Source organism: Oncorhynchus kisutch, linkage group LG30 (assembly GCF_002021735.2).
Source record: "Oncorhynchus kisutch isolate 150728-3 linkage group LG30, Okis_V2, whole genome shotgun sequence".
NCBI lineage: Eukaryota > Metazoa > Chordata > Actinopteri > Salmoniformes > Salmonidae > Oncorhynchus > Oncorhynchus kisutch.
Genome location: NC_034203.2, coordinates 39,002,309 through 39,030,291, shown reverse-complemented (window position 1 = coordinate 39,030,291; position 27,983 = coordinate 39,002,309). Strand labels below are relative to the sequence as shown.

General features: G+C 46.1%; 1 protein-coding gene across 2 annotated transcripts; it reads right to left on the bottom strand.

Annotated features, from left to right (window-relative positions):
- Positions 1–17: 17 nt before the first annotated feature.
- Positions 18–27,983, bottom strand: lig1 (ligase I, DNA, ATP-dependent). 2 transcript variants are annotated; one of them, XM_031810274.1, is made up of 28 exons: positions 27,823–27,980; positions 25,767–25,856; positions 24,788–24,947; positions 23,847–23,979; positions 22,325–22,441; positions 22,054–22,248; positions 21,727–22,023; positions 20,908–21,394; positions 20,605–20,688; positions 19,335–19,391; positions 19,082–19,140; positions 18,728–18,841; positions 18,461–18,627; positions 18,211–18,287; positions 17,672–17,763; positions 17,216–17,315; positions 16,087–16,172; positions 15,843–15,958; positions 15,163–15,258; positions 14,829–14,939; positions 11,407–11,478; positions 8,975–9,119; positions 5,038–5,120; positions 3,913–4,065; positions 3,594–3,647; positions 3,326–3,469; positions 2,006–2,098; positions 18–411 (listed from the first exon to the last, which is right to left on the bottom strand). In XM_031810274.1, the coding sequence occupies exons 1-28, from the start codon at positions 27,837–27,839 to the stop codon at positions 337–339; spliced, it is 3,474 nt and encodes a 1,157-aa protein (XP_031666134.1). In that variant the 5' UTR covers positions 27,840–27,980; the 3' UTR covers positions 18–336. The 2 variants fall into 2 exon arrangements, with proteins under 2 accessions (XP_031666134.1, XP_031666133.1); XM_031810273.1 differs by having other exon boundaries at positions 21,727–22,248; positions 27,823–27,983.

The following is a 27,983-nucleotide window of genomic DNA, read 5'->3' as shown; positions in this document are numbered from 1 at the left end:
ACACACACACACTATTATAAGATTGGCAAAAGTCTTTATTCACATACATCATGGTGATTTATTTGAGTCATTGACAACTGTACTTTATACTGGTGTGAATACGATCCCCCCACAAAATAAGCCTTAGGTACAACAACAAACTGTTTAACGTCATAACATTGGCAAAGCCTATATATCTAGAAACACAGCTGTTCACAGGGTCTTCGCTTTCATTTTTGCATTGGCAGAGCCTTTTCAGGTTCATCATTTAAAAAAAAACAATAATAATAATTATGTACACATTGAGATTTCTCCCGAGTTAATGGCGACTGGGCGGGCAGCTGATCGGGTCAGAGGTCAGTAGTAGTCCTCGAGGTCAGCTTTGTCACCCTGATTCTGAACAACCTGCTGCTTCCTGTATAAATCAGCAATCTTAAAAAAAAACAGAAAAATAGAACGACAGAAATCAGTGACTTGATTTCAGAGAGAAAAAGAAACGGTTCTGAGGGTTAAGATACAGAGAAGGAGAAGTGGACATAAGAACAAACAAATACATCTCCCCTTGACACCTTGCATCCTGTCCCCTTGACACCTTGCATCCTGTCCCCTTGACACCTTCTCAAAACTCACTGGAGAAGGTCCAGGGGGAGGGACCTTGGACATTGAGAAGGTCCAGGGGGAGGGACATTGGACATTGAGAAGGTCCAGGGGGAGGGACCTTGGACATTGAGAAGGTCCAGGGGGAGGGACCTTGGACATTGAGAAGGTCCAGGGGGAGGGACCTTGGACATTGAGAAGGTCCAGGGGGAGGGACCTTGGACATTGAGAAGGTCCAGGGGGAGGGACCTTGGACATTGAGAAGGTCCAGGGGGAGGGACCTTGGACATTGAGAAGGTCCAGGGGGAGGGACCTTGGACATTGAGAAGGTCCAGGGGGAGGGACCTTGGACATTGAGAAGGTCCAGGGGGAGGGACCTTGGACATTGAGAAAGTCCAGGGGGAGGGACCTTGGACATTGAGAAGGTCCAGGGGGAGGGACCTTGGACATTGAGAAAGTCCAGGGGGAGGGACCTTGGACATTGAGAAGGTCCAGGGGGAGGGACCTTGGACATTGAGAAGGTCCAGGGGGAGGGACCTTGGACATTGAGAAGGTCCAGGGGGAGGGACCTTGGACATTGAGAAGGTCCAGGGGGAGGGACCTTGGACATTGAGAAGGCCCAGGGGGAGGGACCTTGGACATTGAGAAGGTCCAGGGGGAGGGACCTTGGACATTGAGAAGGTCCAGGGGGAGGGACCTTGGACATTGAGAAGGTCCAGGGGGAGGGACCTTGGACATTGAGAAGGTCCAGGGGGAGGGACCTTGGACATTGAGAAGGTCCAGGGGGAGGGACCTTGGACATTGAGAAGGTCCAGGGGGAGGGACCTTGGACATTGAGAAGGTCCAGGGGGAGGGACCTTGGACATTGAGAAGATCCAAGGGGAGGGACCTTGGACATTGAGAAGGTCCAGGGGGAGGGACCTTGGACATTGAGAAGGTCCAGGGGGAGGGACCTTGGACATTGAGAAGGTCCAGGGGGAGGGACCTTGGACATTGAGAAGGTCCAGGGGGCGGGACCTTGGACATTGAGAAGGTCCAGGGGGCGGAACCTTGGACATTCAGAAGGTCCAGGGGGAGGGACCGTGGACATTGAGAAGGTCCAGGGGGAGGGACCTTGGACATTGAGAAGGTCCAAGGGGAGGGACCTTGGACATTGAGAAGGTCCAGGGGGAGGGACCTTGGACATTGAGAAGGTCCAGGGGGAGGGACCTTGGACATTGAGAAGGTCCAGGGGGCGGGACCTTGGATATTCAGAAGGTCCAGGGGGCGGAACCTTGGACATTCAGAAGGTCCAGGGGGCGGGACCTTGGACATTCAGAAGGTCCAAGGGGAGGGACCTTGGACATTCTCCTCCAATACAGTTGAGCAGGAGGAGAGAAGAAAGGACGCGATGTGCAACAAGACACACAACTCCAGTGTCTCAACGTACCTGTCCTCCTGAAGTGGCCTCCTCCGGCTTCTTATCATCTCTGATCCTCAGGAAGCGTGGGAACCGAAGAGAGATGCCCTTCTCTGGGTCACACTGGGAAACAGAAGAGAAAATACACATGAATCATCGGCAACATTTGGCTAGTCCCAAATTGTTTTGTAGACTGTCAACAACATTTCAACTAACTCTACTCAAACCATAACCCTAGCAAACGGTTGAAGCCATTCTCTGGGTCACAAAGAGAGAACATACGAGGACCAGAGAAAATGCATTAAAACAAGACCCTCTCAGTGAGTGCAGGTTTGACCAGCTAAATGAACATTAAAACAAGACCCTCTCAGTGAGTGCAGGTTTGACCAGCTAAATGAACATTAAAACAAGACCCTCTCAGTGAGTGCAGGTTTCCCTTTCCCAGTTGATGCATTACTTACAAAGCACCCTCTGTCCCAAATGGCACCCTCTTCCCTATGTAGTACACTACCCATAAGGCTCTGATCAAACGTTATTCACTATATAGGAAATAGAGGGCCATTTGGGACACACAGCCCTTGTATAAATCACAGATTAGGGCCCGTATCGACAAAGAGCTTCAGAGTAGGAGTGGTGATATGAATGGGATTTATGGACAGCAGCACCGCTACTCATACTCTGGCCCTGAGATTTATTTTAACATTTATTTAAGTCAGTTAAGAACAAATTCTTATGTACAATGACGGCCTACCCCAGCTAAACCCTAACCTGGACGACGCTGTGCGTGCGCCGACCTATGGGACTCCCAATCACGGCCGATTGTGATACAGCCTGGAATCGAACCAGGGTCTGTAGTGACGCCTCTAACACCGAGATGCAGTGCCTTAGAGTGCGGAGCCCCTCGGGAGATATAGCCTAAATATTGGACCTAGGCCTATATGAGTGTGCATTTAAGTTGTGGGTAACATGGGTTCATGGTAAGTCTATTAAATAATATCCTTCCCAGAGGAAAGCAACAAGAGCCATGATCTCGCAAAGAAATTTGGGGGAACTTTTTTTTTTTATACTCAAAATGTAGATACGTAAACAGTTTGTTTTAGATTTGCAGAGTGGATTAATGAGGAAGAGTGTGTGGCGGTTACATCCCTTTCAGTTCTCAGATGAAATTGCATTGAATCTAATTAATAATTTCCAAATTACTTTGGTTGTGTCCCAAATGGCACCCTATTCCCTATATAGTGAACTACTTGATTGGGACCTGGTCAAAAGTAGTGCACCACAAAAGGAATAGGGACAGTCTTTATATTATTAGTATTGATGTGCCAGTGGACAAACAAGAGTGGTACTAACCAATCCCATGCCAGCCTTGTAGATCGGCGACAGCGATAGGTCGGCACACTTCACTTCCCATACTTGCACGGCATCGAGCCACAAGTCGGGCTCAGTTGATTGGTCCACACGGTAATAGGGGCGGGGCTTTGGCAAAATATGCTCCTGGAAAAAGACAATGGCTTCATAGTTAATTGGATCTAAAGACTTTTGGCAACTTTGCAACAGAAACTCCGGGCTTCGCTTCACAAAATGAGAATAGAACACAGCAATGGTCTCTGTATTGTACCTTTAAGAATTTGTAATGTTGCTCCAAATCTTCATCCTTGAAACCTGTCCCAATCTGCAAAGACAAAAGAACCAGAAAGACATATTCCCCTGCGGTAAACCAGACGAGACCTTTAGCAGAGTAGAATAACACAACTGACAGAATACCCTGTGTTAAATGCCTTTAGCCTAATTGGCCCGAGGAGCTGTCACCTTTCAAAACAGACAAACCAGCAGAGACAAAAGGGGAAAAAAGTAACCTCGCAGGCAGACAGGTACACACACACAGAACCCCCCCCTCTCTCACACACACACACAGAAACCCCCTCTCACACACTGACCTTGCAGACGGACTGGAACTCTTCATTGTCCTCATCGTAGCAGGCGAGCAGAAAGCCTCCGTAGGTCCCTGCTCTCTTGCCCTTCCCCAGATACGCTCCGATCACACACAGATCCATCGTGTCCCCCACGCCATCCAGATAATCCTTCTTCAGCTAGACAGAGAGGATTTATAGACAAACCTATAAGAAGTTCTTATGTTTGTGCACGCGTGTTTTTGCATGCACATGTGTAGTGCAGGGTTCTCGCCAAAGAATGTAAGAGGAGCTGCGCCACCTTGTGGCCTGGTTGTGCCACTATATATATATATATAAATAAATAAATACCCTTGAATGAGTAGGTGTGTCCAAACGTTTGACTGGTACTGTGTGTGTGTGTGTGTGTGTGTGTGTGTGTGTGTGTGTGTGTGTGTGTGTGTGTGTGTGTATATATATATATATACACATACATACACACACACACAGTACCAGTCAAACGTTTGGACACACCTACTCATTCAAGGGTTTTTATTTATTTTTTACTATTTTCTACATTGAAGAATAATAGTGAAGACATCAAAAACTAATGCTAACCCAACAGATGGTTTGGGATGTGTTGGACTGCAGAGTGAAGGAAAAGCAGCCAACAAGTGCTCAGCATATTTTGGGAAAGCATTCCAGGTGAATACCTCATGAAGCTGGTTGAGCGAATGGCAAAGGGTGGCTATATCTCAAATACATTTAGATTTGTTTAACATATTTTTGGTTACTACGTGATTCCATATGTGTTATTTAATAGTTTTGATTTCTTCACTATTATTCTACAATGTAGAAAATAGTACAAATAAAGAAAAACCCTTGAATGAGTAGGTGTGTTCAAACATTTGACTGGTACTGTATGTTATGTATGTGTGTTATGTATATATGCATGTAAATATTCATGTAGATATATATAAATTTAAAAAAGTTAATATTTATTTTTACTTTGTTATATAGAAGGCACTTTTTAGTTCTTTAGCAGGAAATGTCAGTAAACGATGTTAAAAAACGCAAAACTCTCAGTCTTAAGGGGGAGGCTGCCCCTGTCCGGGCGCGCCCTCCCCCACCACCTTGTTAAATCCTGGGGAGAACCCTGTGGTGTGTCTGTACCTTGAGCCAGTTGTGAGAGCGCTTGGCGATTTCATACGTGGCATCTTTCTCCAGAGTCTTCACCATGAGTCCCTCACAGGAGTCTGATGAACCCAGAATTACATACAGAAACAAAATTTAAAGTGTCCCAAATTTTATTTAAAATGTATTTAAAAACAGGAAATGGCAACCGATTCCCTATATAGTGCACTACTTTTGACGAGGGCCCATAGAAACATAACACTTAATGTCCCCCAAATGGCAGTCAATTCCCCATCGTCCTCAGAGAGCGTGTCGATTCCCCATCGTCCTAAGTCAGAGAGCGTGTCGATTCCCCATCGTCCTAAGTCAGAGAGCGTGTCGATTCCCCATCGTCCTAAGTCAGAGAGCGTGTCGATTCCCCATCGCCCTAAGTCAGAGAGCGTGTCGATTCCCCATCGCCCTAAGTCAGAGAGCGTGTCGATTCCCCATCGCCCTCAGTCAGAGAGCGTGTCGATTCCCCATCGCCCTCAGTCAGAGAGCGTGTCGATTCCCCATCGCCCTCAGTCAGAGAGCGTGTCGATTCCCCATCGTCCTCAGTCAGAGAGCGTGTCGATTCCCCATCGTCCTCAGTCAGAGAGCGTGTCGATTCCCCATCGTCCTCAGTCAGAGAGCGTGTCGATTCCCCATCGTCCTCAGAGAACGTGTCGATTCCCCATCGTCCTCAGAGAACGTGTCGATTCCCCATCGTCCTCAGAGAACGTGTCGATTCCCCATCGTCCTCAGAGAACGTGTCGATTCCCCATCGTCCTCAGAGAACGTGTCGATTCCCCATCGTCCTCAGAGAACGTGTCGATTCCCCATCGTCCTCAGAGAACGTGTCGATTCCCCATCGTCCTCAGAGAACGTGTCGATTCCCCATCGCCCTAAGTCAGATAGCGTGTCCATTCTGCCGGCACTGATCTGTCTCGTATCTCGCAAGGGTGATGGGATAATTCAGCTAAGTGTCGTCGAACATTTAAAAAAATACTACCTAGGTGACATCGTCTGCTGAACACAATTTCTGCCTGAAAACAGTCTGAATGAACGTAAGCAAAAACAATACATCTGTCAATGATGTTGTTGGTGAGGAAGTCGTAGTCGCTCCATTTTACATCTAGCGGAGACTTTTCGTGCATCTCTGAGCATTTCTGAAGTTTGACAATGGGCACGGAAGCGGTCATAAAATGTCCAACCGCTTGCTGAACCAGTCCCTGAAACGATGCTGCTAACCAACCAAGCCTATACCTAGTAATACACACACACTGAATTCTTCCAACAACAGCTAGCTTAGCAAGCTACTTTAGTAGTGCTGACGCTCACATGATGAGTTTTCATGAAGCAGCTGTTGGTCGCTGCAGTCGCCTCCCAAGACAGCTGCTATGCTCAGCTGACCCAACCATACAGAGTAACGTTAGCGATCGCAGGGGAAACACACAGTCCCTCTTAACTTTGGGGCTGCAAGTCAAACTTTTTTTTAAATGTAAATTTTACCCCCTTTTCTCTCCAATTTTGTGGTTTCTTGTTACCATCTTGTCTCATCGCTACAACTCCTGTACGGGCTCGGGAGAGACGAAGGTCAAAAGCCATGCGTCCTCCGATTCACAACCCAACCCAACTGCTTCTTAACTTCTTCCAACCCGGAAGACAGCCACACCAATGTGTCGGAGGAAACACTGTGCACCTGGCGACCTGGTTAGCGTGCACTGCGCCCGGCCCGCCACAGGAGTCGCTAGTGCGCAGTGTTTCCTCCGACACATTGGTGTGGCTGTCTTCCGGATAAGACAAGCATATCCCTACCGGCCAATCCCTCCCTAACCTGGACGACGCTAGGCCAATTGTGAGTCGCCCCATGGACCTCTCGGCTGCGACAGAGCCTGGGCTCGAACCCAGAGTCTCTGGTGGCACAGCTGGCACTGCAGTGAAGACTTCTTGACCACTGCGCCACCCGGGAGGCCCAACTTTAGGGTCATTTAAACAAGTTAAGCAAGATTTAAAAATGTCAGTAAAGGTACAGCTAGCTAGCTTACCACGTCAGTACGACAGCTAGCTAGCTTACCACGTCAGTACGACAGCTAGCTAGCTTACCACGTCAGTACGACAGCTAGCTAGCTTACCACGTCAGTACGACAGCTAGCTAGCTTACCACGTCAGTACGACAGCTAGCTAGCTTACCACGTCAGTACGACAGCTAGCTAGCTTACCACGTCAGTACGACAGCTAGCTAGCTTACCACGTCAGTACGACAGCTAGCTAGCTTACCACGTCAGCACGACAGCTAGCTAGCTTACCACGTCAGTACGACAGCTAGCTAGCTTACCACGTCAGTACGACAGCTAGCTAGCTTACCACGTCAGTACGACAGCTAGCTAGCTTACCACGTCAGTACGACAGCTAGCTAGCTTACCACGTCAGTACGACAGCTAGCTAGAACAGCTAAGCAGCTGATTAAAGTCACTGCACTGGCGGCCAATCATTGTCACAATATTTGTATTACTTTAGCTTGTTATTCTACCGATTTCATGGTAAGTCATACAAGAGCGCGTTGATATAACATTTTAGGAACAGTTTCCATTTTTGAATGGCGGGTGCTCGGGAATCCCAACATTTTAAGATGAGTTCGATGGCCGACAAGACAGATTGATTGAGGGACGAGCGTTGCGTAGGAGTGACGCCATCTGACGTAAGACAACAACAATTCCCTTTCTGCCTCAAATTAGTCCTTCTGGAATGTTCTTGGTAAAACCTTCGCTGTACAGTGCACAGCTTTATTTTTCTTTTTTTCTCAAAATTGTATATATATATATTTTTTTATAAAGAAGTGGGGCGGTTCCAGTCCTCACATATGTTTTGTTTATCGTACAGGAGAGAGAGAGAGAGATAGAGAGGAAAGAGAGAGGGGGCTGAAATAGCAATGGGCTGGATGGGGGCTGAAATAGCAATGGGCTGGATGGGGGCTGAAATAGCAGTGGGCTGGGAGGGGGCTGAAATAGCAGTGGGCTGGATGGGGGCTGAAATAGCAATGGGCTGGATGGGGGCTGAAATAGCAATGGGCTGGATGGGGGCTGAAATAGCAATGGGCTGGGAGGGGGCTGAAATAGCAGTGGGCTGGATGGGGGCTGAAATAGCAGTGGGCTGGATGGGGGCTGAAATAGCAGTGGGCTGGGAGGGGGCTGAAATAGCAGTGGGCTGGATGGGGGCTGAAATAGCAATGGGCTGGATGGGGGCTGAAATAGCAGTGGGCTTGGGAGGGGGCTGAAATAGCAGTGGGCTGGATGGGGGCTGAAATAGCAGTGGGCTGGATGGGGGCTGAAATAGCAGTGGGCTGGATGGGGGCTGAAATAGCAGTGGGCTGGATGGGGGCTGAAATAGCAATGGGCTGGATGGGGGCTGAAATAGCAGTGAGCTGGGAGGGGGCTGAAATAGCAGTGAGCTGGGAGGGGGCTGAAATAGCAGTGGGCTGGGAGGGGGCTGAAATAGCAGTGGGCTGGATGGGGGCTGAAATAGCAATGGGCTGAAATAGCAGTGGGCTGGGAGGGGGCTGAAATAGCAGTGGGCTGGGAGGGGGCTGAAATAGCAGTGAGCTGGGAGGGAAATAGCAGTGGGCTGGATGGGGGCTGAAATAGCAGTGGGCTGGATGGTGGTCTCTGCTGCAGCACTACACAATGATCCAAGAAGAAGCGGCTTAGAATGCTACACCATCCCCGGCAAAAACAGTGCATGACCTTTGACCAGGGACCATAGAGAGCGCTCTGGTCTTAAGTAGTGCACTATATAGGGAATAGGGTGTCATTTAGGACACAGACTAAGACATGAATAAACAAGTCAAGGACAGAAGGAGATCACAGAAGACAAGAGTGACCTCACAAACAAACACAGTGAACAGACTGCTCACACACACACACACACGTTATAAAAAACACAGACTCATCCCACAAACCTCGAACCGATTGCTCCAGGAACTCAGCTATGGCGTCTGTGTTGTCTGAGTCGATGGCGCGGGCGAACACAAACTCTCCCTCCTTCTCCTGGAAGCTCTTCTTCAACAGAGCCCTGCGACATGACAAGGGCTGCTTCACTAGAGACTGACACACCCACAGAGAGAGCGAGACCACATTAGAGACATATTTTCCACAGATCCACAAAGAATTTGAAAACAAATCAAACATTGATAAACTCCCATATTCATTAGGCAAAAAACAGCACTGTCAAGACTTGTGGCAGTTGCCATGAGAATAGGACAACCAGTGGAGAACAAACAATGTAAATACACCCAGAGAGAGAGAGACCCAGAGAGAGACCCAGAGAGAGAGAGAAAGAGACCCAGAGAGAGACCCAGAAAGGCACCCAGAGAGAGACCCAGAAAGAGAGAGACACCCAGAGAGAGAAAGAGACCCAGAGAGGCACCGAGAGAGAGAGAAAGAGACCCAGAGAGGCACCCAGAGAGAGAAAGAGACCCAGAGAGAGAACTTGTGAGGTTTACTGTAAATGATCTACTTCACTTGCTTTGGCAATGTTAACATGTTTCCCATGCCAATAAAGCACTGAGAGAGAGAGAGAGAGCACGAGAGAGAGAGACACCCAGACAGAGAGAGACACCCAGACAGAGAGAGAGCACGAGAGAGAGACACCCAGACAGAGAGAGAGCACGAGAGAGAGAGACACCCAGACAGAGAGAGCACGAGAGAGAGAGACACCCAGACAGAGAGAGACACCCAGACAGAGAGAGAGCACGAGAGAGAGAGACACCCAGACAGAGAGAGAGCACGAGAGAGAGAGACACCCAGACAGAGAGAGAGCACGAGAGAGAGAGACACCCAGACAGAGAGAGAGCACGAGAGAGAGAGACACCCAGACAGAGAGAGAGCACGAGAGAGAGAGACACCCAGACAGAGAGAGAGCACGAGAGAGAGAGACACCCAGACAGAGAGCGAGCACGAGAGAGAGAGACACCCAGACAGAGAGCGAGCACGAGAGAGAGAGACACCCAGACAGAGAGAGAGCACGAGAGAGACACCCAGACAGAGAGAGAGCACGAGAGAGAGAGACACCCAGACAGAGAGAGAGCACGAGAGAGACACCCAGACAGAGAGAGAGCACGAGAGAGAACGAGCACGAGAGAGAGAGACACCCAGACAGAGAGAGAGCACGAGAGAGAGAGACACCCCGCCAGAGAGAGAGCACGAGAGAGAGAGACACCCAGACAGAGAGAGAGCACAAGAGAGAGAGACACCCAGACAGAGAGAGAGCACGAGAGAGAGAGACACCCAGACAGAGAGAGAGCACGAGAGAGAACGAGCACGAGAGAGAGAGACACCCAGACAGAGAGAGTGTGATTTCTCAAAATCTGAAACCCTTATTCAAGGTTTCAAAGACCTCTCTGATGAGAGTAGGCTACCCCCCATCCTGTTGGGGGGAGGATGCAGAGAGCTGTGGGTTGGCAGCGCACTACATTGCTGCCTGCCATAAGATGAGGGACAGTGTCTGACAGACCAATCAATCTGCACATGTCCTCTACTGTATACTTATTGTTATTGTTCAATGTAAGGTTATTTTGACCCTTGGTTATTGTTGTTACTGTTGTTATTGTTGTTGTTACTGTTGTTATTGTTGTTGTTATTGTTGTTACTGTTGTCCAGTTGACCATTTTGATTCTTCTTCTTCTTATAATATTGTAAATCTCCAGAGTAAGCTTTGGCAATATGTACATTGTTACATCATGCCAATACAGCAAACTGAATGTGTGTGAGTGAGTGACAGAGATAGAAAGACACACCATTACCACCAATGAAGTTACAAACACAACAATCAATGTCTAATTAATCATTATAAACTGGGTGGTTCGAGCCCTGAATGTTGATTGGTTGAAAGCCGTGGTGACCAGTTTATAATAGCAATAAGGCACCTCTGGGGTTTGTGGTATATGGCCAATATACCACGGCGAAGGGCTGTGTCCAGGCACTCTGTGTTGCGTTGTACCTAAGAACAGCCCTTAGCCGTGATATATAAAAAAAAAAATGTATAACCTTTATTTAACGAGGCAAGTCAGTTAAGAACAAATTCTTATTTTCAATGACGGCCTAGGAACAGTGGGTTAACTGCCTGCTCAGGGGCAGAACGACAGATTCGAATCCTCGAGGTTAGCTCGGGGATTCGAACTTGCAATCTTTCGGTTACTAGTCCAACGCTCTAACCACTAGGCCCACACCCCCTTGGGCCTTATTGCTTAAACATTCCATATGGTACCCTATTCTCTATATAGTGCACTACTCTGGACCTGAAACCAACGGGCCCTGGTCAAAACTAGTGCACTAAATAGGAAAAAGTGTCCATGTCTAACCGACCTTATAATTCCCATTCTCATCCACTCACCTCTCCATTGAGATACAGCAGGTCGAAGGCGTAAACACACACTTGGACCTTGATATCAGCTGCAGCCACGTCCTACAGAATACACAGTACAGGTCATTGATATCAGCCATCAGCCACGTCCTACAGAATACACAGTACAGGTCATTGATATCAGCCACGTCCTACAGAATACACAGTACAGGTCATTAATATCAGCCACGTCCTACAGAATACACAGTACAGGTCATTGATATCAGCCATCAGCCACGTCCTACAGAATACACAGTACAGGTCATTGATATCAGCCACGTCCTACAGAATATACAGCACAGGTCATTAATATCAGCCACGTCCTACAGAATACACAGTACAGGTCATTAATATCAGCCATCAGCCACGTCCTACAGAATACACAGTACAGGTCATTGATACCAGCCACGTCCTACAGAATACACAGTACAGGTCATTGATATCAGCCATCAGCCACGTCCTACAGAATACACAGTACAGGTCATTAATATCAGCCACGTCCTACAGAATACACAGTACAGGTCATTGATATCAGCCATCAGCCACGTCCTACAGAATACACAGTACAGGTCATTGATATCAGCCATCAGCCACGTCCTACAGAATACACAGTACAGGTCATTGATATCAGCCACGTCCTACAGAATATACAGCACAGGTCATTAATATCAGCCACGTCCTACAGAATACACAGTACAGGTCATTAATATCAGCCACGTCCTACAGAATACACAGTACAGGTCATTGATATCAGCCATCAGCCACGTCCTACAGAATACACAGTACAGGTCATTGATATCAGCCATCAGCCACGTCCTACAGAATACACAGTACAGGTCATTGATATCAGCCACGTCCTACAGAATACACAGTACAGGTCATTGATATCAGCCATCAGCCACGTCCTACAGAATACACAGTACAGGTCATTGATATCAGCCACGTCCTACAGAATACACAGTACAGGTCATTGATATCAGCCACGTCCTACAGAATACACAGTACAGGTCATTGATATCAGCCATCAGCCACGTCCTACAGAATACACAGTACAGGTCATTGATATCAGCCATCAGCCACGTCCTACAGAATACACAGTACAGGTCATTGATATCAGCCACGTCCTATAGAATACACAGTACAGGTCATTGATATCAGCCATCAGCCACGTCCTACAGAATACACAGTACAGGTCATTGATATCAGCCACGTCCTACAGAATATACAGCACAGGTCATTAATATCAGCCACGTCCTACAGAATACACAGTACAGGTCATTAATATCAGCCACGTCCTACAGAATACACAGTACAGGTCATTGATATCAGCCATGTCCTACAGAATACACAGTACAGGTCATTGATATCAGCCATCAGCCACATCCTACAGAATACACAGTACAGGTCATTGATATCAGCCACGTCCTACAGAATACACAGTACAGGTCATTGATATCAGCCATCAGCCACGTCCTACAGAATACACAGTACAGGTCATTGATATCAGCCATCAGCCACGTCCTACAGAATACACAGTACAGGTCATTGATATCAGCCACGTCCTATAGAATACACAGTACAGGTCATTGATATCAGCCATCAGCCACGTCCTACAGAATACACAGTACAGGTCATTGATATCAGCCATCAGCCACGTCCTACAGAATACACAGTACAGGTCATTGATATCAGCCATCAGCCACGTCCTACAGAATACACAGTACAGGTCACTGATATCAACCACATCCTACAGAATACACAGTACAGGTCATTGATATCAGCCATCAGCCACGTCCTACAGAATACACAGTACAGGTCATTAATATCATCCACGTCCTACAGAATACACAGTACAGGTCATTGATATCAGCCACGTCCTACAGAATACACAGTACAGGTCATTGATATCAGCCACGTCCTACAGAATACACAGTACAGGTCATTGATATCAGCCACGTCCTACAGAATACACAGTACAGGTCATTGATATCAGCCATCAGCCACGTCCTACAGAATACACAGTACAGGTCATTGATATCAGCCATCAGCCACGTCCTACAGAATACACAGTACAGGTCATTGATATCAGCCACGTCCTATAGAATACACAGTACAGGTCATTGATATCAGCCATCAGCCACGTCCTACAGAATACACAGTACAGGTCATTGATATCAGCCATCAGCCACGTCCTACAGAATACACAGTACAGGTCATTGATATCAGCCATCAGCCACGTCCTACAGAATACACAGTACAGGTCATTAATATCAGCCACGTCCTACAGAATACACAGTACAGGTCATTGATATCAGCCATCAGCCACGTCCTATAGAATACACAGTACAGGTCATTGATAGCAGCCATCAGCCACGTCCTATAGAATACACAGTACAGGTCATTGATATCAGCCATCAGCCACGTCCTACAGAATACACAGTACAGGTCATTGATATCAGCCACGTCCTACAGAATACACCGTACAGGTCATTGATATCAGCCATCAGCCACGTCCTACAGAATACACAGTACAGGTCATTGATATCAGCCACGTCCTATAGAATACACAGTACAGGTCATTGATATCAGCCATCAGCCACGTCCTACAGAATACACAGTACAGGTCATTGATATCAGCCATCAGCCACGTCCTACAGAATACACAGTACAGGTCATTGATATCAGCCATCAGCCACGTCCTACAGAATACACAGTACAGGTCACTGATATCAGCCACGTCCTACAGAATACACAGTACAGGTCATTGATATCAGCCACGTCCTACAGAATACACAGTACAGGTCATTAATATCATCCACGTCCTGCAGAATACACAGTACAGGTCATTGATATCAGCCACGTCCTACAGAATACACAGTACAGGTCATTAATATCAGCCACGTCCTACAGAATACACAGTACAGGTCATTGATATCAGCCATCAGCCACGTCCTATACAATACACAGTACAGGTCATTGATATCAGCCAAGTCCTACAGAATACACAGTACAGGTCATTGATATCAGCCACGTCCTACAGAATATACAGCACAGGTCACTTAACACCATTCCTACCCAACCCCCCACCCACCTAACCCCCCACCCAGTAAAAGATGATTCCAACCTAGATGTTTTGGTCCCAGTACTCAGTATATTGTGACAGTAAGAGGGCTCGACAGCCCCTCAGCGCTATGCCGATGGGAGAAAGCCCAACTCCCGGCAGGTCTAACCAAACCAGACAGGTCGAGGGGTTAGACAAAGCAGTCTACCCCATGATCAGAGTCTGGTAGGAAAAGGATCTACGACCACTGAGGAAACTGCCACCTGGGCTAATCAGCCATCCAGCTGTAATAAAAATGATTAGAGAAACCATGGTTACTCAGTAAGAGGACCACTCATTTCTTTCCTGTCACCTTTCTCTTCCGTGTGATGAGAACCTGGAACGGTTGGATCTGTTTCTTCTCTCTGTCCCAAGCTACTGCCTCAGTGTCCAACACACAGGATATCACAGACTCATTCTTTACCTGAGAGACACAGCGTGAGAGAGAGAGATACAGGTAATGGTATTATCATACAGTGTGCTTATGTCCATGATAAAGGGGCTAAGATGATCTCAGATTGTGTCCCTGAAATTGCACCCTATTCTGTATGTGGTGTACTCTGGACAAAAGTAGTGCACTATATAGGGAATAGGCTGTCATTTGGGATGCTCTTTGAGTGTGCTACTGTTGAGAGGGTCATTGTTACCGTATGAATGCGAGAGATGATGTCAGGATATTTGGTGGTATTATCCTCCTGGTTACGACTGAAAATACGCACTTCCCCGTTCTCCAAGATATGGATCTGCACAAGACATACAATTATCAATAGCTGAACCCTTCAAACCAACAACGGCAGTGAGTTTCCTGTTGATCGTAGAGTAGAGCTGTGTGGCTCAGTTGGTGGAGTATAACACATTAAAAACACACCAGGACAGTGGGTTCAATTCCCACAGGGGCCAATCATAAGGAAATGGACGCACTACTGTCCGTTGCTTTGAATACGCATCTGCCGACTGTCATACGTTATATCAGACAGAAATATGCAGGGTCAACCTGTAAAGGTGGAACACAAGCGCTGAGAGCCAGCTGTGTGTTAGAGCGCCATCTGGTGGCCATTTCAGGAGTCAGACAGCAGATTAATGGCCAAGAGGACAACACGTCACAGGGCACTCGGGGGGGCCCCACAGGGCTCTCTACAGCCTCCCCCCGGGGCTCTCTACAGCCTCCCCCCGGGAGGGCCCCACGGGGCTCTCTACAGCCTGAGGCACAATAGCACCATGTCTGCTTCCTAACCAGGACACACACACACACACACACAGATATAACAAACATGTTGCTGACACATGTATAGGACACACAAAAGTGAGCAACCACACACACACCTACCTGTGCTCGTTCTCCATCATACTTGTACTCGCAGGTGAAGGCGGCTTCATCAAATCTCTTCATCACCTCTCCTACACCTTTGGTGGGGTGAGCCAGCATGGGCCTCAATGGTACACCTGAGGAACAGGGGTCAGAAATGCCACACCGAAATAAACAATACACCCCCCCCCCCACACACCAACAACCCTGATGGTCAGTACCATCTACTCATAAAAGGCTGTTTTTCCTTAATAATTATTATTGCCTGGAGTGAGTTTGCAGTGTTTGGGGAGTTCATCAATCCCCTCCTTCAGAATGACTGGGATGATGACATCATAGTTGGGCATCTCACTGGACGGGACAAACAGAATAAATCTATTAAGAAAATCAAATTCACACAGGCTTTGTCCCAAATGGCACCACATTCCCTACATAGTGTACGACTGACTATCCTACCACCGATCCTCGACTTTGGCGATGTAATCTACAACATGGCTCCCAATACTCTACTCAGCAAATTGGATGTAGTCCATCACAGTGCCATCCGTTTTGTTACCAAATCACCTTATACCACCCACCACTGCGACCTGTATGCTCTAGTCCCTCTACTACATATTCGTCGCCAGACCCACTGGCTCCAGGTCATCTATAAGTCTATGCTAGGTAAAGCTCCGCCTTATCTCAGCTCACTGGTCACGATAACAACACCCACCCGTAGCATGCGCTCCTACAGGTATCTCTCACTGGTCATCCCTAAAGCCAACACCGCCTTTCCTACCAGTTCTCTGCTGCCAGTGACTGGAACGAATTGCAAAAATCGCTGAAGCTGGAGAGTTATAATTTCCCTCACTAACTTTAAAACATCAGCTATCTGAGCAGCTAACCGATCGCTGCAGCTGTACATAGTCCATCTGTAAATAGCCCACCCAATCTACCTACCGCACCCCAATACTGTTTTTTAAAAAGTACTTTTCTGCTCTTTTGCACACCAGTATTTCTACGTGCACACCATCATCTGCTTATTTATCACTCCAGTGTTAATCTGCTAAACTGTAATTATTCGCTACTATTGGCCTATTTATTGCCTTACCTCCTCACGCCATTTGCACACACTGTATATAGACTATCTTTTTTTCTACTGTGTTACTGACTGTACGCTTGTTTATTCCATGTGTAACTCTGTGTTGTTGTTTGTGTTGCTTTATCTTGGTCAGGTCGCAGTTGTAAATGAGAACTTGTTCTCAACTGGCCTACCTGGTTAAATAAAAGGTGAAATAAAACAAACTACATTGTGCAGAAGAACCCTATGAGCCCCGGTCAAAAGTAGTGCACTATATAGGGAATAGGGGGCCACTTGGGTAATGAACTACAGCTGTATTTAACAGGTTTAGTACCAGTAAGTCTGTTTGAGGAGAAGGCTCTTCTCTTCTATCCAAGCTTTCTGTTTTTCTGCACTCATTCCTTTCCCTGCGTCAATCACCGCCGGGGGGAAGTCTGGAATACACACACAAACGTCTCATTTGCACCAAAAGCAGACATTCATATTGTATGTAGAGGTTCTGTTGTGAACAAACATGGTGATAATGTCGGGGGGGGGGGGGGGGCACTGTTGTTTAAACATTGAGATAACGTTGGGAAGTCATGTTGTTTAAACATTGAGATAACGTTGCGAAGTCATGTTTAAACATTGAGATAACGTTGGGAAGTCATGTTTAAACATTGAGATAACGTTGGGAAGTCATGTTTAAACATTGAGATAACGTTGGGAAGTCATGTTTAAACATTGAGATAACGTTGGGAGGTCATGTTTAAACATTGTGATAACGGTGTGGTAACGTTGGTTGGCCAACCTTGTCCTGGAGGAGACAGACACACGGCCTGACTCAGGGCAGACAGTACACTCTGTTCAGCCAAGCCAATCCTCAGCTTCCCTGCCAGCGACCTGTCGATCAATCAACCAATCAATACAGACGTGCATTGATGATGTCCTGCTTATTGTCTGATGTTGGTGTTATAAAGTACGAAAGAATTACACACAATTTAATAGTCACAGAGATCTTATCTTATTTGAATCCATTACTGTACCGACCAGCGGGGTGACTACTGGTGAATGGGCAGGCAGACAGGAGTGATAATAAGTTCAGCTTGACTAATGAAGCAAGACAACATGCTCAACTATATCCTGTGTAAACCAATAAGAGGTGACCGGAAGATCCAAAATAATAATCGATCACATATAAAACGAACAAAGGCTAGAACTCAGTGAGTGCAGAAAGACAAGGCACTGAGGCTCAGGTCAAAAGCATTGCATTACGTAGAGCAACGGCTGCCGTTCAGGAGACATCCTCAGTTTGACCAGTAGTAAAGTGAAGGAAGTGGGGACCATTACCTGACAATGTATCTGGCTTCAGAGAAACGACAGGCTACAAAGAGACCTTTGATGATGTCAATCTTCTTATTCATGGCCTGCAGGCAGGGAGAGAGAGAGAGAAAATAATTCATTCCTTTGAATCAAATTCTAGACGGATTAAACATAAATGCATCATCCTATTCCCAGGACAGAGAACTGTGTTTTCTTAAAATCGGTGAATTTATCAAAACAACGAGAATTTTACTGTGTTAAACTCTCACACACTCACAGAATTCCCACTCATGTTCCCGATGTCTTTCAGTTTGTTGAACACACCCCCTGCAATCAGATTGGCTGGCTGGAACATCATTCTCTGGTTGTTACGGGAACTCTCAGCCACCAACCCCAAGTCCCCCTTCTCTGCAGCCTCCGCCTTGATTTTGTCCAACTGTCGCCCTAGCAACGAGAACAAAGATGTGAGAGAGTTCTAAGCCCAAAAGCAAAGGAAGATATATAACAAACAACACTGAGTGTGTGTGTTGTGTGGGTGTCTCACCAGTAGCTTGGGCGACAGCCTTCATCAGAACAGTTTCTCCCACTCCCAGCTCCAGCCCCATGTAAGCAGGACCCAGCTGATTGAGACACAGGTAGACGCAGCACAGCAGGTCCTCTGAGCAAGAACAACAAGAGAGACAAACACTCAGCACACTACAGTCCCTATATAGCGCACTACTTTTGACGAGGGCCCATAGGGAATCGGGTTGCATTTGGGACATATCCAGGGTATTTCACAGCGTTCCATTACAGATAGTATAGTGCAGTAGGGGTCTAGTCAAAAGTAGTGCACTAAATAGGGACTATTAGAATGTCATTTGGAATGTTGGCATCCCCACAAAAAAAGCTATTTTACCTGGAGAGAGGATGATAACAGAGCGTAGGAGATTTGATAATGTTTCAATGTTCCTCAATCTAGCAACAAAAATAAATAAATAAATGCAATTAGTATGTAAAACAATATAAAATGGGAAATTACACTACAATAAAACACAGGCTGTCCCAAATGGCACCCGATTACCTTAGATAGTGCACTACACAGGGAGCCATTTGGGATGTACACAAGAACAAAACAGTTACGACATGGGAGGTCTATTGAAATCTCTTACCTGCCAGAATCTTCCTCAATCTTTTCAAAGGTGCGTGCAACAGCCAAATACGGGACCCTGTGAAAGAGAAAATTAGGCAAAACATTGAATACAACTCCATTGAGAGACTTATTTCCAGTACACATGTCCAGTGCGGGTTGTTCAGGGTGGAATTCATTAGTGCACACCGTAGCAAAATCATTTTGGAACACGAAATTAAAACAAGCGTTTCTTATTGGACAAGTTCAAGAAACGGAGTCCCTCTCCGTTTCGGACCGATTGCTTTCGTTTGGTACCTAGTGAACAGGACCCCTGTTGATGTATACGGCTGAGTCGTGTGGCTAGAGCTGGGCAATATGGACAAAAGTCCACATCGCGATAAATTGACTGAATTTTAGCTCGATAACGATAGATTGGACGATACATTAATCAAACGAATAAACACCAGTTACTTTATTTGAACCTTTAAAATACTCCTACAAACATTTATAGTCTTAATTGTCTCATTAGCAATAGTTTAGTTAGTTAGTTAAGTTTAGTTAATTAGCCCATATTAGTCCTATACTAACTCCTAGTAAAATAAACTTATCGTTATTACCGACGTCAGTCAAATATATATATTTTTTAAATGGTTGGGTTGGTCAGTGTCGATCATTTCCAGTTACCGTCCCAGCTCTAGCTGTGTTAAGGGGGTTGGACGTACCTCTGTCCCCAGCTCTAGCTGTGTTAAGGGGGTTGGACATACCTCTGTCCCCGGCTCTAGCTGTGTTAAGGGGGTTGGACGTACCTCTGTCCCCGGCTCTAGCTGTGTTAAGGGGGTTGGACGTACCCCTGTCCCCAGCTCTAGCTGTGTTAAGGGGGTTGGACGTACCTCTGTCCCCAGCTCTAGCTGTGTTAAGGGGGTTGGACGTACCTCTGTCCCCGGCTCTAGCTGTGTTAAGGGGGTTGGACGTACCTCTGTCCCCAGCTCTAGCTGTGTTAAGGGGGTTGGACGTACCTCTGTCCCCAGCTCTAGCTGTGTTAAGGGGGTTGGACGTACCTCTGTCCCCAGCTCTAGCTGTGTTAAGGGGGTTGGACGTACCTCTGTCCCCGGCTCTAGCTGTGTTAAGGGGGTTGGACGTACCTCTGTCCCCGGCTCTAGCTGTGTTAAGGGGGTTGGACATACCTCTGTGCCCGGCTCTAGCTGTGTTAAGGGGGTTGGACGTACCTCTGTCCCCGGCTCTAGCTGTGTTAAGGGGGTTGGACGTACCTCTGTCCCCAGCTCTAGCTGTGTTAAGGGGGTTGGACGTACCTCTGTCCCCGGCTCCAGCAAGCGTGGTCTACGGGGTGGTAGTTGGGTCTGGACGGGTCATACTGGGCCTGGGCAGTCTTCTCTCTGGGGGTCAAAGACACTCAGATTAATACAGTATACTGCACTATTCAACTCAACAATGTACAGCTTCAAAGAGATACACTGAGTGACAGTTTTAAAAGCAACAGATTGTTGTAAATCATTGGCTAGAGTGAGATTCCACCATTGGGGGGAAAAGGGAATGGGATGAAGCCATGGTGTAAAGAAAACACATTTTCATAACCATCTGTGATTCTCTCTTACCCTTTCTTGTCTTTAACGTCCTCCGTGGTACGGGACCCAGTAGCCTCTTCCTTTATATACCCCTCGCTCTTCTCCTTTCCCTCGCTCTTCTCCTTTCCCTCGCTCTTCTCCTTTCCCTCGCTCTTCTCCTTTCCCTCGCTCTTCTCCTTTCCCTCGCTCTTCTCCTTTCCCTCGCTCTTCTCCTTTCCCTCGCTCTTCTCCTTTCCCTCGCTCTTCTCCTTTCCCTCGCTCTTCTTCTTTCCCTCGCTCTTCTCCTTTCCCTCGCTCTTCTCCTTTCCCTCGCTCTTCTCCTTTCCCTCGCTCTTCTTCTTTCCAACTCCCTCGCTCTTCTCCTTTCCCTCTCCCTCGCTCTTCTCCTTTCCCTCTCCCTCGCTCTTCTCCTTTCCCTCTCCCTCGCTCTTCTCCTTTCCCTCTCCCTCGCTCTTCTCCTTTCCCTCTCCCTCGCTCTTCTCTGGTCTCTCCATCTTTACAGCAGCCTTCCTGGGAGCTAGATTATAGAGAAGAAACCAACATTCAGACGTGGAGTTTGGAGCATACGGTTTGTCAAACAAGCTTTTTAGAGTATAAAGTACAAAGGATGTTACATGTCCTTGTTCCACTGTCATCTCTGCATTTTACACGTCTCTTACACTCCTTCAGATTTCTTCAAAACATCCCAAAACAAAATGTAGGTTCAATCCCAAATGGCACCCTATTCCGTGCCACTTTAGAAGCAATGTTACACTCCTTCAGGTTTCTTCTAAACAAACAGCAGAATGCAAACTCATTCATAGAGATGTTCATGTGCAAGGCAGGAAGTAAATGGGGGAAAAATCTCACCAAAGAAACTGTTGATGGTGGGGGCTTTTTTGGCTTGGGGGCTTTCTGACAATTTCTCTTCTTTCATATCCTTTACCGCCTTGTGACCCTTAGGACTTCTCTCTTTAGGACTTCTCTCTTTAGGACTTCTCTCTTTAGGACTTCTCTCTTTAGGACTTCTCTCTTTAGGACTTCTCTCTTTAGGACTTCTCTCTTTAACCTTCTGACCCTTAGGACTTCTCTCTTTAACCTTTTGACCCTTAGGACTTCTCTCTTTAACCTTTTGACCCTTAGGACTTCTCTCTTTAACCTTTTGACCCTTAGGACTTCTCTCTTTAACCTTTTGACCCTTAGGACTTCTCTCTTTATCCTTTTCACTTTTTCCTTTTTCCTCCTCGGTCGCTTTCACATAAAGTGCTTTCTCCTTCTCTCCATCTTTGGTCTTCTCTTCATCCATCTCTTTCCCCTCCGGGTCGTTCTGCGCCACCTCAGGCTTATCCACACTGTTCTCTCCTCCCACGTCCATCGCTTCCTCTTCATTCTCTACAGAGAGAAAGAGATATGGAGTGATGCAACAGAAGAGACAGGAAGGAACACTCGTAATGGAGGAAACCCTTACCGGTGCTGTCCTGCGTCTCCTCAACCTTTGCCCTTTTATTCTGCTGTCCTTGTTCTTCCTCCTCCTTTTCACTGCCACTCCTGCTGTCCAGCTTTCTCTTGGGGAACTGCTTCCTGGCTACAGAGATGATAGAGACACAACTAGTTAGAGATGCATCACTACTCTACAGAGATGATAGAAACACAACTAGTTAGAGATGCATCACTACTCTACAGAGATGATAGAGACACAACTAGTTAGAGATGCATCACTACTCTACAGAGATGATAGAGACACAACTAGTTAGAGATGCATCACTACTCTACAGAGATGATAGAAACACAACTAGTTAGAGATGCATCACTACTCTACAGAGATGATAGAAACAACTAGTTAGAGATGCATCACTACTCTACAGAGATGATAGAAACACAACTAGTTAGAGATGCATCACTACTCTACAGAGATGATAGAGACACAACTAGTTAGAGATGCATCACTACTCTACAGAGATGATAGAGACACAACTAGTTAGAGATGCATCACTACTCTACAGAGATGATAGAGACACAACTAGTTAGAGATGCATCACTACTCTACAGAGATGATAGAGACACAACTAGTTAGAGATGCATCACTACTCTACAGAGATGATAGAGACACAACTAGTTAGAGATGCATCACTACTCTACAGAGATGATAGAGAGACAACTAGTTAGAGATGCATCACTACTCTACAGAGATGATAGAGACAACTAGTTAGAGATGCATCACTACTCTACAGAGATGATAGAGACACAACTAGTTAGAGATGCATCACTACTCTACAGAGATGATAGAGACAACTAGTTAGAGATGCATCACTACTCTACAGAGATGATAGAGACACAACTAGTTAGAGATGCATCACTACTCTACAGAGATGATAGAAACACAACTAGTTAGAGATGCATCACTACTCTACAGAGATGATAGAAACACAACTAGTTAGAGATGCATCACTACTCTACAGAGATGATAGAGACACAACTAGTTAGAGATGCATCACTACTCTACAGATGATAGAGACACAACTAGTTAGAGATGCATCACTACTCTACAGAGATGATAGAGACACAACTAGTTAGAGATGCATCACTACTCTACAGAGATGATAGAGACACAACTAGTTAGAGATGCATCACTACTCTACAGAGATGATAGAAACACAACTAGTTAGAGATGCATCACTACTCTACAGAGAAGATAAAAACTAGAGATGCATCATTGCTGAACACATTTTTGTGGCATTGATCAAATTGATGTAGGTCTTAGAAACATATTTATTCTGTTCAATTTTTTTTTTAAACAACCTGTGTGGAAGTATTTTCTCTTTGTTATCATTGAATAATTCCCCACACACCTGCAACAAGTAACCCAGGATATGGAAATGTTTTTTCCAATTTTCAGACATATTTCAACATGCAGGCTGCATTAAATAACAGACAACTTAGTTAACAGTGTGTTAGTAGAGGATATTGGACTTGTACAGCTAGAGACCGACCGGTGCGGCGTTTGGGTATTCCGGAGGGTGAGATGGAAGTGGGGGTGTCAGGGGTTCCAGGGGTGGGGGAGGCGGATGAGGTCACTGGAGAGGCGGGGGACAGGGGGTTGGTAACAGCCTTGAATACTTCATCCTGTGGGGGAGAGACAAAGTTCAGATCTATATACACAGAGAGGGTCCTAGATTTCTATTTGTTTATCCAGGTCTCATTTAGGTCAAATCTTGTTTTTGAAGAGCGACCTGGTCAAGACTGCACTGTATTGGGAATATGATGCCATTTGGAATGCAAACTCAGTCGCATCTTTATATACACACACACCCTCCTTTAGCTTTACAGTTGTTTCAAATGGTAAAGACCAGAGTAGGGTTGGGGGGTAACCAAACGTTCATACAGTCATGCTGTTCCTGTATCATACATACAGTATTACCAGCAGCGCACGCAAGGGGCTCTAAAAAACTAAATGTGTTATTGTTTTGACGCACAAAACTAATTTCGGCAGCAGGGACCTTGATCCAGGAGGGGCTTGATTGTCTCTGCTGTAACCTAGAAGCGTGATCTTGCAACCTTGCCAATTAGCTAGAGAGTTAGCAAACCAAACACATAGCTGGGGCACTGAACTGGAGATCATTTATTTGGCACATCTTAGATAGTGAACTTAGTTATAAGCAGTATTGAGGGTATGACAATCATACCGTTGGTATTTGAAAATACCCCGGTATACAGTATACAGCCAAAGCCTACTGCAGAGTATAAAATCATTCTCAGTCCCAAAAGACACCCTCTATTTCCTATAGTGTACTACTTTGGACCAGAACCAATAGTGCACCAGTTTTGACCAGGCCCTATGTAGGGAATAGGGTGCCATATGGAATGGATCCAATGTCCTGATTAGAGCTTGTTTACGTAGAGGAGGATATGAGGTGGGAGATGTAAAAGCTACCTTGGGTTGCACAGCCTTGTCCTCTGGCTCCTGTTCTATTCCGGCTGGAGCCTCATCATCACTGTCCAAGATCTGACGACTGCGTTTAGTGAACTTCTTCACTGGCGAATCAGGCTCCTCATGGACCCCATTCTGAACTTTGAGAGGCCTTTTGATTGGTCTAGCAAGGTTGGAAAATAAAAATACATTATGGGGAGACACTGCAAAGACCTACTCTCATATCGGTCATTCTACAGTCTGTTCACTTTCGCCGTTGCTGATTGCTTTGCTATTCAGGCAAGTACTCTACCAAACTTCAAGGGTAATCCGTTTCCTGTCTAGACAACTACACCCAGGGCCATGTATTTAACTTAAATATATGGCTCTGGCTACCCTCGTGAAAACCCTGCCACCCTCACCCCCTGGCCTTAAACACTTACTCTGGCTACCCTCGTGAAAACCCTGCCACCCTCACCCCCTGGCCTTAAACACTTACTCTGGGTACCCTCGTGAAAACCCTGCCACCCTCACCCCCTGGCCTTAAACACCTACTCTGGCTACCCTCGTGAAAACCCTGCCACCCTCACCCCCTGGCCTTAAACACCTACTCTGGCTACCCTCGTGAAAACCCTGCCACCCTCACCCCCTGGCCTTAAAGATTTACTCTTGCTACCCTCGTGAAAACCCTGCCACCCTCACCCCGTGGCCTTAAACATCTACTCTGGCTACCCTCGTGAAAACCCTGCCACCCTCACCCCCTGGCCTTAAACACCTACTCTGGCTACCCTTGTGAAAACCCTGCCACCCTCACCCCCTGGCTTTAAAGATTTACTCTTGCTACCCTCGTGAAAACCCTGCCACCCTCACCCCCTGGCCTTAAACACCTACTCTGGCTACCCTCGTGAAAACCCTGCCACCCTCACCCCCTGGCCTTAAAGATTTACTCTTGCTACCCTCGTGAAAACCCTGCCACCCTCACCCCGTGGCCTTAAACACTTACTCTGGCTTGTCTTTCACCGGCTCGTCTTTCCCCGGTCCATCACTTTTTTTGCTCTCCTTCTCTTTGCCCGTTTTGGGCTGAAAGAAAGATCTTTAGGGCAGAAGAACATTTAACAGAAGTCAGAAAGAAAACACATGTAGCTACTGTAAAGTAAAAAAAAAAAAAAACATTATGCATGACATGACATAAACACACTGTTGAGACTCATGATTCGCTTTATATTAAGGCAGGTGTTAAGTAGAATTTTGAGACAGGCACTAACGTTATATGATATTATAAACTGGGTGATTTGAGCCCTGAATGCTGATTGGCTGACAGCCGTGGTATATCAGACCGTATACCACAGGTACCACAGTTTTACAGCTCAAATTACGATGGTAAACAGTTTCTAATAGCAATAAGGCACCTCGGGGGTGTGTGATATAGGGTCAATATACCACGGCTAAGGGCTGTGTGCAGGCACTCCGCGTTGTGCATAAGAACAGCCCTTAGCGTTGCGTTGTGCCTAACAGCCCTTAGAGGTGGTATATTGTCCATATACCACACCCCCTCAAGCCTTATTGCTTAAATTTTACAACGGATGGGTCTAATCCTGAATGCTGATTGGTTAAAAGCGCATTCCAGCCAGTGTCTATTCCACAAGTTACCACCAGCTAACTCTATGACATTAAAATGCCCATTTACTCTGTTCATCCAACTGCACAATCCACTGTCTCATCAGCCCATCCAGGCAAAATATAAACTTGATCTCTACTTTAAAAAGCATGTAGACATTACCTCACATTTCTTTCTGACAAACATTTAGTTATCAACATTGGAGATGTGTATAAACCTTACTGTCTGGCTTAATGACATTTGCAAAAAAAAATTCAATATTCAAATTCTATCTCCAGCTGTCCCATAGTAATGAACGTGTGGGGAACAGACAGACAGTCTAAATCATGAATCAGCTGGCATCATTTATATATATGAATCAGCTGTCATCATTGAGATATATATATATATACACACACATACACAAAGGAATTTCAATTTAAAAAGGTACAACAAAACGAAGTACAGCTAGTTTTCCATATTTACAACTTCCGTGTTTGAAGTGATTGTGTTAGCTGTGTTTTTGGATACCTCCTCTGAACAACAGTGTCCTGACGAGAGAACACATGTTATATGCCAGGCGAAATCGCGCCTCATTAGCTTATTGTTATGTATGTATCCAAATAAATGTCACTAGAAAACAATAAACAAATGCAGCTGTTATTCTTTTTGACGTTACTTTTAAGTTAGCCGTAGTTGGCTAGCTAGCTAGCGATAAGAACGTTGCCAGCCAGTATGGCAATGGAACATTTAGAACACAAGACTTAACGACTGAGTCGCGTCCATAGATACAGAACCAAAAAACAACTGAACGACTGAGTGGCGTCCATAGATACAGAACCAAAAAACAACTGAACGACTGAGTCGCGTCCATAGATACAGAACCAAAAAACAACTGAACAACTGGGTCGCGTCCATAGATACAGAACCAAAAAATAACCGGGTTGCGTCCATAGATACAGAACCCAAAAACAACTGGGTCGCGACCATAGATACAGAACCAAAAAATAACTGAGTAGCGTTTCTGGCAACCGAACCAATAGAACGAACGATCAGCAGGTTTGGGTACAAACCCTAGATTTTTTTCCGGTTTCGAGCTAGTGGAAGCATGAATAAATTAATCGTTAATGAAAATATGTCAATCAATATATTTAATATGTTGGTAAACCGTTTTATAAAAGTGATAATGCCCTCTTAGCCGGTGGTTGGAGACTATATTGGCACGGGTGTAACATTTTCACTTAATTATCAACACATGGTCCAAGGGGTTTGACTGCGTGTGTTGTTCACATCTTTGCAACCACAAAGAAGCCAACTAACTAGTTTCAATGTAGATGATGGCAAGGAACTCATTTTAGCTAGTGTAGCTAACTAGCACAAAAGCAAACAGGCTGAGTTAGCCAACCTAGCTAGCTAACATTTATTGGCTAGTTTTGCAGAAACCAATGCTGACTTTACTTACGATATACTTCGCTGCATGCTGTCTTGTAGTTTTCTGATGTAGTAAATTACTGGTTATACACTACAATTAAAGTTCGTGTTTAGCTAACAACAAAAGGACATTACCCGCGCAGAAAAGCGATTGAAACGTTCGGCGCCAAAACAACGTCAGACGTTTCTGCA

Coding starts and splice junctions, on each gene's coding strand:
- lig1 (XM_031810273.1), bottom strand. Junction 22,249..22,324: donor GGAGACGCAGGACAGCACCG/GTAAGGGTTTCC, acceptor TTCTCTCTGTAG/AGAATGAAGAGGAAGCGATG. Junction 18,288..18,460: donor GGAACATGAGTGGGAATTCT/GTGAGTGTGTGA, acceptor CCCTGCCTGCAG/GCCATGAATAAGAAGATTGA.